This window comes from Cyrtonyx montezumae, unplaced genomic scaffold, assembly GCF_038088225.1.
Source record: "Cyrtonyx montezumae isolate F1298 unplaced genomic scaffold, pur_monq_1.0 scaffold_3, whole genome shotgun sequence".
NCBI lineage: Eukaryota > Metazoa > Chordata > Aves > Galliformes > Odontophoridae > Cyrtonyx > Cyrtonyx montezumae.
The window spans coordinates 40,292,925-40,305,016 of record NW_027072034.1 but is presented as its reverse complement, the minus strand read 5'-3'; the positions used below and the strand labels follow the sequence as shown (position 1 = coordinate 40,305,016).

Sequence of the window (12,092 nt, the reverse complement as noted above, 5' to 3'; positions counted from 1 at the left end):
TTCTCTGTACGGTGTTTACTGGACGAGTTCTGTGCATTATTATTGTTTAAGTATTTTCTGTTTAAAAGGGCAACATCTAATAAAATGAGAGCCTCTTGAACTTGGTTTCCTGTTATCAGATGCCATGTTTTCAAGAAGTGGATATGTTTCTATGTCAAGAAAATTTTGTTTGTTGGATGTGTGTTTTTGTTTTTGCTTTGTTTTAAACCACGTTGCAAGTTACACAGTTTGGCATTTCCTGGCTAATTTTGCTGACTAACAGCTGGAATTTTCTGTTAGGACATCATAAATTTTTTATGCTGTGGAAGAGTCCTGACCAACTTATTAGCATCTATAATAGAAGCCTAAGGTAATAGGGTGTTATCTTTCTCCTCTTTAAAGAAATGCTAGGTAAATTAATTAGAATTGAATCTGGATCTCCTTTGTCAATCCAAAGTCAAATATGTAAAATTTTAAAATTTTAAGAATACTTCTTAAACAGATTCTGTTGTTCTTTTTCTGTTAGAGGTGTTTTAAGTGAAGTCCTCGTATGGCTGAAAGTGTAATTTGTGCTTGCTGGAGTTTCACCTTCTGTTAGTCTTACTACGTAAATAGGCTGTTTATCTTCTTAAGAAAATACATTATTAGTATCTTAAATTGTTGAAGGAAATCAAACTTGCCAAAACTCTTATCTATTTTCTACCTTTATGCTGCTGATGAGTGGTTGCAATCAAGATACAGACTTACTACAGACTCCAGGCACACAAAGATCATTAAAGTATTGGTACATCTTACATGGTGAGGCTGAGAGTTATTGGTCTCTTTAGCACAGGAAGGAGGATGATCTATGAGGATCTTAGATGTGTATTAATAGCTGATGGGAAGGAACAAAAAAGGTGAATCCAAGCTCTTCTCAGTTTTGCTCAGTGTCATGACAAAGCAACAGGCAGAAGCTGGAACACAGCAGATTCTCTCTGAACATCAGGAAGCACTTCTGTGCTGTGCAGATACCGGAGCACTGACAGAGGATAGAGTCCCTCTGTGGAGATCTTCATAAGTTGCTTGAGTATGGACCTGTACAACCTGCTCTTAGGAGGCTCTGCTTGAGCAGAGGTTGGACCAAATGAGCTGTAGAGGTCTCCTCTACACAATTGTTCCCTGATTCTGTAATTTACTGTAGAATCGGAATTTTATATAAATGCTAACATTTTTTATGCTACAATATGTGTGTTTAAAAAAAAAAGTATAAATTAGACAATGTAATATTGTGTATACCTGTGTCAATGCTTTACGGGCTGGTTCGGCCCGGTTCCATGATGAATGGGGTGAGGGGAACCCATGGGCCCACACCCTGGGAAGGGGGGAAAGTATATATTACCTGAATGAGACACCTTAAAAGGCATCTGCCTTGTAGTTATGTCTGCTAGATTAAGAATGAATTATTGTCACTTTTGCCAAAATGCAACAGATAAAAAGTTCCACTGGATGCTTTAACATCTTAGTGCTTCTTGTAGTTGAAGGTAACATTGGTTCACTGACTGCTGCCTTCACAGAGCTGCATCTTCCTTTCAGATGGACTTCACACCTTGTAAAGGATCTTCTTTGGAGCTACATGTTAAGATATACAAACAATCTCTGTATTTAATCCCTTAATATTTAACCCAATTAATAAATTCATTCTTAAAAAAAAAAGAGGCTAGTTATGTATTTTTATTATTATTATTTTTAAAAAAGATTTTTAAAATAGGAAATCTGAGGTGCATCTGAAGAGCTCGTTTCTCTAGAAACTTATATACCTTCATCCCCAATTAGAGTTTGAATTTTTGAATCTGGAAACCTGAGTATCTTTGACTGAAGATTCACTCAGAACCCAGTTTGAGTCAAGGCGTGAGGAAGACCATTATTTAGTTCCTGCTTTCCAAATTAAGAAATTGTGATTTTTTCATGACATCTTGATTGCCCTCCGCATTGTTTTTCTGCCCTTTTGGATGTCAACACTTAACAATCTTTGAAGTGAATCAGAAGTACGTTCAACAAAAGGAGTCAAATACTGAAATATATTTTTTAAATTATTTTAATTAGTATTTTTAATTACAGAAAACAGGCAAATATTTTAGAAAAATACAGTACTGATAAAGCTTTAGCTGAGTTTCAATAGCAGTGTGCATCCATATCATAATGTATAGCCTTGAATATTAACTGTGACTTCTTGCCACCTTAAGTAAAAAAAAAAAAGAGCTTACTCTTTGTTTTTTAAGAGCAGCAGATTTAGTATATAAAGCTGTAATCTCTGGCATTTTAGCCTGAGAACATTTTCCTTTCGTAATGTGTATTTTCATTATTAAAAACCAAAAAACTTGATACACAGTACTCAGCTTGTAATATTCAATTGCTTGAGGGAAAAAAATATCAATAACTCAAATAGAGTTTGTCAAAGTATTAATTTCTCTTTTGTCACACGTACATAACCATTCCAAGGCACCACTTTGTCTGAGCACTTAATTACTATGCAAATTGTGATAAGCTCTTTCTATGAAGTTTAATTCTATTGTTGCTATTTATGTAGACTCTAAAAGCATTCTAAGTACTTTAAAACAAGTTTTAAAGGTATTTTTAATCCAAATAGCTTACATTCTAATGTTAGCAATTCCAGAATAAGAACAACAAAGACAAGCTCTTCATCAGTAATTATTATGTTTTCTTCATAAATTGTAACTATTAAAAACGCACTCAGTGTTTTCATTCTGTTGAGAGAGGCATGTAGGAATATGTTATGTGATGGCATAGCTGGCTGCACAGTTGAAGTGGAAGAGGTTGCAGGGGTGTGTAAACATGAGGGCAGGATAAGGAACTGGAAATAAGGTCAAACAGTACATCAGGAGCATGTGAAGAATTCCTCTATGACACAAGCTTTCAAATTTACCTCAGCAGCAGACAGATACTGTGGCATAGAATTTGCCATTGCTTTGATGAAGAAAAGAAGCTGTCTTAAGCCAGATAAAAACAAAGTTCTGAATGTAGATTTGTTTTTGGAATGGAAAAAAAAAATCAGCATGTGTGGTCAGCTTTCTTGGTATTTAATATGATGAATACATTTAGCTTTAACAGTATTTTGGTGGTAACTGTGCACACTAAATATCATTACATTTATATCTCCATAGAGTGTTAATGTCATTAGCTTTCAAGTAAATACATGAACAGATGAAAAAAAATCTTAAAGAATATTCCAAGTTTAAAAAACGACTTGTGTGTATTTTTCTTCTGTATCCTGAAGTAGTACACATCATTCACATGCTCAAACCTTTATGGTTATAACTGTGAGTCTTGTTTTTCATATCACTTTCCTTTCAATGTGACTGAAAGTTCTTATTAGAGACATATCTTCATACTCCTGGTTAGACCTATTAATAACAGGTTTGGATGGCTTATCATCAATCCATTCACTTGGCAGGGTAGCGCTGCTATCTGCATTTCTTGAATCATTCTTGTACTTTTTACAGCACTGATGAATCTGTTGCAATATTCCAAAAATATATTGTTAGGCTATTAAAATGTTTTGTTTTCAGATTCCCCATTTTTTAGAGAGTATATTCCTAACTTTGCTAAGATAACAGAGTATTTATTCTGAATTACTCATAAAGTTGTAATGCATATCACAGTCACAATGAAACATGGAAGAACTGATGTTCACAGGTAGTGGAATCAGGGTAATTCTATCTGTATTCAAGAAATAGTAAGAATGTGAGTCTGACTGTATATCAGCGTTTTCATTTAATATTTCTTCAATGCATGTTCTGTCTGTTTAGATGCATAAATGCCTTTACTATATTTAAATATAGAGCTTATTTAGGGATACTTTTTTTTTCTTTAATTAGTTCTGTATTTTTATGTAGCGTAAGTGATCTTTTAGGTGAGTTGATGGGATGGGTGTCTTATTTTGGGGAGAATTCAGAACAGCTGTAATGGCTTCGCCATAAAATATGCACAATTATCAGCCAGGTTTCATGGGAATAGCACATTGGTATGCCCTAGTCTTGATTCTGAAGCACAATAAAAATGTTTGACAGAAGTAGGTCCTTTCCAACCTAATGTACCTATGAACCTATGAGTAAGAAGAAATATGAGAGAAATAATAAATTATTCCTAATTTAAGCTAGGAAAAGACAAGCCAGACTTCTTCCTGAGATATCTGCTCCTTCCAGAAAATACCTGAAGGGTTCAGCCAACCCTGACATACCAAATTTAAGCAGTGGCCTAGAAGTGTCAAAAAGCCAAGGGGCTTTTGAGTGATCTAGTACCTCTTTCAATTATTTCACACACTGATTTTGACACTACACGCATTTTCATGATACGGCACATTTGTCATTCAATGAAGAAATGACCTGTAAGAAGTTATAGACTCCCTGACTTCAAAAATGTCAGTGTATTTCTCTTTAGCTGCTCTGCTGCCTTGATCCCTGGCCAGCAGCCAAACACTCACAATGCTGCTCACTCACCACCCCCTCCTCAGCAGGACAGGGAAGAAAGACAAGAACAAAAATGAGAAGTCTCCTGGGTCAAGATAAAGACAGTTTAAGAGGTAAAGGAATCAGGAAGAAAAAAATTAAAAAAAAACAACAACAAAAAAAAAAAAAAACAAAAAAACTCCTAAATGAAGCAGAGGAAATCACCAGCTTGCTCCAGCAGACTAACATACAGCCAATCACTGAGCAGTGGTCATCCTGTTAGCCAGCAAATACCCTTTGTTCTTCCTCTACTCTGATTTTATTTTTGAACTCGATATTATGTGGCATGGAATATTCCCTTTGGTCGACTGGCCAAGCATCCTGGCTGCATTCCCTCCCAGCCTCTTGATCATCCCCTCCCAGCTACCTCTCTGAGCACAGTGAGAAATGGAAAATGACTCGATGCCATGCAAGTGATGCTCAACCAATATATTGGTATGCTATCAATACTATTTTAACCACAAATCCAAAACATAGCAGTGTATGAGCTCAGTTCTTCATTGAGCTTTCTCAGTGAGGAGAGTTAACTTAATCCCTGTGTGCACCTGCAAACTGGTACTGTTTGCTACCACTAATTATGCTCACAGTGACTCACTTCAGGAAAGATTCAGTTGACTCTTTTTGTATATTCAGATGTGCAAGTATCTTTCGACAGGCTTCTTCAGCTTTTGTATCTTAGCAAATTTTGTTTGTTTACCACCTCTCTGACTTCATTTTTCCCTATCTTCTTAAATGATTCAAATTCTTAAATTTCTTGTCACCTCTGAACTGTGTGAGCATTTCTGATTTTGATGTGGCTTTGAAGTAATGGCACTTAACAACGAGTTTGCAAAGAAAACAAAGCCCAAACCTTACTTGACCCAGAAGGGCAATCAGATACTACAAATGTTTGTAGGTCTTGCAGCTTGTCAGTGGTGCTGAATCTTTTGATAACGAAATCAGCAGAGAGGGAGCTGTTGCTGTAACTCTAGTTTCAGTGACACTTAAATGGCCCTATTAACAAGCTGAGAAAACCTGCTAAGTTAGTTACCTATTCTTTCTTGGCCCAATTTAGCCTGCATCTGTTAACTTCTAAGGGACTATACAATATTGTTTTATTATGGGAGAGGTTACTGGTGATGAACAAGGAACTTCTTAGGTCTCATAAATTATCATTTTAAACGTTTGCAATTAAGGACCTTATAATTATAACTTGAGCCCATTTTAGGACTGTCCATGCCTTCGAGATTGAGATTCTAATTTGCATCATGTTATGGCATAGCTCAGATTTATTTCTTTCAAAATGGTTTCCTTCACATAAAGTGTATTTCCAAATATGTAAAATAAAACCTAAGCAGACATTAATATATGCCCAGTGGAGCTCATGAAATTAGGAGCTGGAGCCCAAAAGGGTGAAGGAAACAGGATGTGTTTTGAACTGCTATTTTTTTAATTCTCTTTCATTTCTAGGTGAAAATAGTAACTCTACGTCATCCAGCAATATAAAGAATAGCTTCTCAGTTCTCAGGAAGCTCTGAAAATAACAGCTTTTATTTTTTTTAAGTATGTCTACTGCTAGAGCTTTTTTTTTTATGGTTGTACCCTCAAATTTCCAAACACAGGGGGTTCTATCACTAAATGTTTTGTTAACAGAAAAGAGATTTTTTTTTTTACTTTGCCATAGCTGCATGATCGTCTTTAATTTACTTATAGTATCTTTCCATCAAAAGATGCCACCCATCTTTAGGTCTGTAGTATTTATTTCTGAAGTTATTACTTACACCAAAAGCTATGATAACCGTAGTGACAAAGAGAGTGTATCCAAGAAGGAGGAACCAACACCACCATGTCTGTTCAGAACTTATGCAGTCTTTGCATATGAAATCTGAAATGAAGAGGAAGAAAATTAAGTATTTGAAAAATAAAGAAATAATTTCTTTTCTGTTATGATTTAACCCAAAGGATTACTGTGGACTGACTAGTCAGCACAGTTGTCTTTATCACATTTTATTTCAATTTTATTTTTCAGACCAAAAGGTTAAACCTCTCCTGAAAAAAAATATTGTCTTCTTTCTACTTAATTCATCAGCGATTAATTTTTTTAAACTGCTGTGAGTTAATTATAAAATGAATAGTGTTATTGTTTTTGTTGTATTATTGATATTCCACATCATAACATCATGTGGTGTATTGGGAGTTAAAGAGTTAATGCTCTAGCTGTGTTCTGGGAATTCCCAACTGGGAATTGAACCCGGGCCGCAGCGCTGAGAGCACCAGCTCCTGACCACTAGCCCAAGAGCATTAGCTCTTTAATTCCTGCCACGCCTCCCCGTATTTATACTTTTGCCATCGCCCTTCCTCCCAGAGGGATTTTTTCCTCTTGGCTTGTTTAATTGTGGCATATGTGTCACAGTCATGGATAACCTGTGCAATAGCATCCATAGTTAAGTCAACCCCTCGGTCTCTAGCCCACTTATATGTTGCATCTCTTCCTAGATGGCCAGAGGTCTCATGGGCCCACCGAGCTAGTAATAATTCACTCTTGTGTTCCAGTCCAAGTCTACAGCCACACCACTCTAGCAATGCCCTATCTCATCTGATCTTGGAAGCTACGCAGAGTCGGGCCTGGTTAGGACTTGGATGAGAGACCTCCTGAGAATACTGGGTTCTGTAGGCTTTTTAACTCCCAATACACCACATGATGTTATGATGAGGAATATCAGTAATACAACAAAAATCATAAAACCATAACAAATAGCAAACTCATTTCACAGCATACTTAAGTTGATAGATCCAAAACTATCTTTTTTATATTTCACATACTTAAGCTATGATGAAAATTATGCTATTTCTTAAATAAGTAAATCAAACATATTCTTATGGTGTGCAAGTCAGAAGAATTTCATTGTCAGCTGCTTTCTTTAGGGACTCAGAAGAACTACATTTGGCAATTGTTATATATAAGTGAAATCTAGAAACAGAGAGATATTTTCCAGCCTTTAGCATACACTAGTCAGATCTGCCTGCAAGTCTACAAGCAAAAAACTTTGCTCCTCAAAATTATTTCCCTCAATCACTGAGGTCACGGTCCCCTTCATATTACAGAAATTGTTTATATAAATTGAGGCTAGGAAAAGAGTTATAAGGTGCTGAAAATGATTTTACAATGGAAACAATCTCCTGCTCCCACACATCCCTACTTTCACACACATCTTAAAAACATCCACACTGCTCAATTTACTATTAATTTTTCAGTAATTGGGGGTTGAAGCACAGACTGCATACTTCAAAACAGTATCTCTAGCATACAAGGACTGGGGAAAATGATGAAAAATGAATATCAAGGATTTTTTGTTTATGTATGGAGTTTCAGTAAATGTTTGTGGATAATATAGAGAAAAATATTTCACGTTCTAAATACGTAATGTATATATTAATATAGAAGATTAACTAAAATGTTATAATACACGAAATATTTCTTATGTATAACATTAATTATTGAATATTTTCATGCCCACAATCAGATCCTCAGCTAATGACTGTAGACTGTTTTTTCCCCATCCTTCTTCTCACAGCACTGACTGGTGGAAATCAGTAAAACTGATGAAATATTTAACTTACCTTTCATACGTTAATATAATTTATTTGACTATCAGATACCTCTTACCGTGCACTGTCAGCTTGGTCCCATTTCCACATTTGCCCTGGGTTTTCTGGGTTAGTGTCACATCACAGAAATATGAGTTGCTGTCATTCTTGTCAACATTGCTCAGTTTTAAGATAGAGAATCCCCTGAAAATGTTCTTGGTAATGTGTATGTGTGGCCTGCCTGCTCCTGGACTTGACCGAAGACTCTGCTGGTGGTCACAACTGTGTCCCTTCCTCCAGTACACAACTGGCTCCTCATTCTCCTCCTTGGGATAATCAAAGACGCACAACATCCACACAGTGGAATTAAGGAGCACACTGGCATCTTCAGGGTACTGCAAAACCAAGAGCTCTGGCCCACTGCTAGCTGTAATTAATAATTAATTAATAATCACCTCTATTGAAATTAAGGCTAATGTTCTAGTCATTCTTATTAGTTCAATACATCATTATTTAAATATTTGATTGCAACTTGTTTTGTGCAGGAATAATTGAAAACAAGGAAATGAAATAACTAAATGAAGTACAAATAAAAAATAAATACAGCAGTAAAATGTTTGCAATAGTGTATCTCATTCTTGTAAGAAGATAAATATGAGAATATTCAAGTTTATTCATGTTCACCACTTCTGATATTATTTTCTGTACAATGCCAAAACCTTTGTTTCTATGCCATGTTAATACAAGCCTTAAATTTCCATTATTTTTCAGCTTCATTAATTCTTGACATCATATCTAGGTCATTTGCTGTTTTCTTTGTTTTGTTTGTTTGTTTGTTTGTTTTGTTTGTTTTGTTTCTTTTTTTATATATATATTCTTAAAGTCTATATACAGTTAAAACTTCATATGTGTACTCTGTGCACATAAAATAAAAATAGAGATCCAACAATAAAGGATCCATAGCTCATGGATATTTTGAGAGAGATTTGTATATATCTGTTGTACAGGGATCAATAAGAAAAAGGGCTGTAAGTATGACTGAAGACATCTATAGCTGTGCCTTGAGCAGGTAAAGTATTAAAAAAAAGCCCAACAACAACAACAAAAAGCCACCAATTAGTTAAACTAAGACTGCAATGAACAAGACAGCATACCTCAGGTATGAAATGGAAAAAATGAACTGTCAGCTTAACCTTCTGGATTAAAGTATTCTGTCTGCCAGAGGGCTGTTAGGGACCTTAAAAACCATCTAGTTCCAATCACCTGCTGTGGGCAGATCTGCCAACCTCTAGATCAGGCTGCCCAGGGACCCATCCAACCTGGTCTTGAATGCTTCCAGGGATGGAACATCCACAACTCTTCTAATCAACCTGTTCTCATGCCCATTCATCACCCTTATCACGAAACGTTTCTTCCTTATGTTCAATTCAATCTACCTTCTTTCAGAATCAAGTTGTTTCTCCATGATCTGTCACTAGAGGCCCTGGTGAAAAATGAGTGAGGTTTCCCTGGAGCCTTCTCCAGACAAAATAAGCCCAGCTTCCTCAGCCTTTCTACATGGGAGAGGTGCTGCGGTCCTCTGATCGTCCTCTTATCCAGTGGGACATCTCTGGATCCATAATAACTAACACTGAGAAATTTTTCTGAATAACAGAATAATATTTGATACTCATCTCAGATCAGCTAGCAGTGACAGTTTCTAGCAACTTAGATGACTAAACTTTTTCTCCATTTGAGTCTCATTCTAAATTATTCAAAATTTTAATAGGTAACAAGACTAGTTTGCTTCTAAGTCAGTTATTTAAATGTCAAATAATGATGTTAAAACTCCAGCACTTATTAACCCTATTCTCCCTTTCTAGTCAGTTAACAGAAATAATTTAAACAACAGCTCGATTTTAATGCCACAGTAAAGATTTAAACAGATAAAACTATGTATTTACTCAACTAGTATAAAAATATTTCTCATGTTTAGAAAAATACGTAAAAATTCTGTGAAGTTAATCATTTTCACTCTGAGGAGGTGAAACCAGATTTCTGTTATGAATGATTTTATATTTATGGAATTGCTTTGAAAGGAAGCAATTTGTCATATCCAAATATACATATGAATTTTAAACAGTGCAAACATTGGAAGGTCATTACAAAACACAGACAACAAATGTTTTTTTTAAATATTAAAAAGTTTTAAAATAGTTAAATATCTCTTTTTCATATATTATATTTTCTAGACTTTATGTCATTAGAATACATGTAAGAAATGTATGTTCAGAAATATATGTGTAGTACTTTAAAGAGATTGTTTTTTTCTGAGATCTAACATGGAACACATCTTCAAATGTAAATAACCCATAGGAGTACAGGACCTTTCTGGGCTACTTTCTTCATTTTGGCATAAAGCAAGTATCTTAAGAAATTCCTACATCACATTGAAAGCAATATTTCAAAACCCACAGGAAACCATTCTCAACTTAATCAATGAGGGAAATAAACTTTGTGAGAAATAAAAATGTCTTGTATCTGAAATACCTTTTGCACTTCCATCATAACTAATGAAAATATTTTTTTCCAAATATTTTTTCTTTTTCTTTTATATTTTTAGTATAAGTAAACAAAGTTTTAAAAATACTCAAAGATCTCCTTACACTAAAATCCTGTTACTTATTGACCTAAACCTAAAATTGTCTGCACAGATTCTTATAGCATAAAAGAAAACCCTCTGATTTTTCTTTTTAAAATGCACGTTAGACACTATTTTTGCCACTTTCATTCTTGATTAAATATTAGCATTGCTTTTCTTGATCAGTTTGGTTTTGAAGAATTCTGGAATAAAAGGATTTGGTTTTGTTCTTTAATTTATATATATATATATATATAAACTTGACAATAAAACAACAGCAAAAAACATACTTACCTGTCATGTTAACAAGGTAAGATATCATTAGTAATATGCCAGTCCTCATAATTTCTTGAATAGTTTTAAAAATTCAGATGAGATTGCTAATAACAAAGCTGCTGGGACCAAGCTGAAAAGTAAATTCAAGTTCTCCAAAAAACATGTTTTTAACCTTGTTTCGAAGAGGGAGGTTTTTGTGGTTTTACTCACTTATTTCCCTTTCTGCCATTGCACATCCTGGACATTGCAACAGATCAGCTTCTAATACTGTAGTTTCAAAGTTAACTCTAATGTGACTGTTTTTCCATTCTGAGATTTTTATTCAGACAGTTAGGAAGAGGAAAATCAGTTATGTGCAGTGAGTTTAGTCAAAGCCACCCACCTTAACAAAAAAAAAAATTGTTATGGCAGTGACAATGTAATTACAGCAAAGTTTCCATCAGATGCCTCTCCCTGGTGCTCTTAAAGCCCTGTTTATGCTGCTAGCACCAGATATGTGAGTATGGCTTTGCTCCATCTTTTTAGTTAGAAAAACAACATACGGCAAAAGTGTTTCAGAATAAACATTATTTCTCTTTGATGAAGTGATACGGAATGTCTAATAATCACCATGCAATCTATCATGAACTAGTGAACATTAGCTTCCAAAACCCACAAAATGTCAAATAAGACAATTCAGCTATCATCCTAACATATACCTTTGCATTTGACATAAGACCATGAGATCAGCTAACTTCCTTGCTGCTCCTATTAAATTTAATCTCACAGAATTACCCCTGGGTTTTATTAAATCTTGGTTTCATCCCTCTCTTGTGCCTACTGATCTGAATGCCTAGATCTGAGTAAGGATAACTTCCATCGAAATATCCCATTTTGATTTGAAGGCTTTGAGAAGAAGAGTACCTGCTAACTCAGTGGTTAGCTGCTGCAATAACTAATCATTCTCGCTATGAAGGACTATATCTTCCTTTCTATTCTGATCTCTGCTTCCAGCACAGTTACTTCCTTTCTTTTTTTTTCTTTCAATTTTCTTTTTTTTCTTCAAGATGATATTTAAGATTCCTTGAAACCATTATATAAAGTGCTAAAATCAAATTCCTTCCCTTCTGCTCTTCTGACTTATCTACAGATACAAGACTACTCCT

The 12,092-nt window shown here is 35.0% G+C and overlaps 1 protein-coding gene and 1 pseudogene across 1 annotated transcript; one reads left to right on the top strand and one right to left on the bottom strand.

The window, feature by feature from the left end:
- Positions 1 to 2,086: 2,086 nt before the first annotated feature.
- LOC136051719 (uncharacterized) lies at positions 2,087 to 11,207 on the bottom strand. Its single transcript, XM_065741291.1, has 4 exons — positions 10,966 to 11,207; positions 8,131 to 8,478; positions 6,245 to 6,348; positions 2,087 to 3,490 (listed from the first exon to the last, which is right to left on the bottom strand). Exons 1-4 carry the CDS (start codon positions 11,012 to 11,014, stop codon positions 3,311 to 3,313), a joined length of 681 nt encoding a protein of 226 aa, XP_065597363.1. The 5' UTR covers positions 11,015 to 11,207; the 3' UTR covers positions 2,087 to 3,310.
- On the top strand, positions 7,022 to 7,140 carry LOC136053390 (5S ribosomal RNA; annotated as a pseudogene).
- Positions 11,208 to 12,092: the final 885 nt, after the last annotated feature.

Coding starts and splice junctions, on each gene's coding strand:
- LOC136051719 (XM_065741291.1), bottom strand. CDS start 11,014: ATGAGGACTGGCATATTACTAATGATATCTTACCTTGTTAACATGACA. Junction 8,479..10,965: donor TTACCTTGTTAACATGACAG/GTAAGTATGTTT, acceptor TATTAATTACAG/CTAGCAGTGGGCCAGAGCTC. Junction 3,491..6,244: donor CGGTTATCATAGCTTTTGGT/GTAAGTAATAAC, acceptor ATATTGCAACAG/ATTCATCAGTGCTGTAAAAA.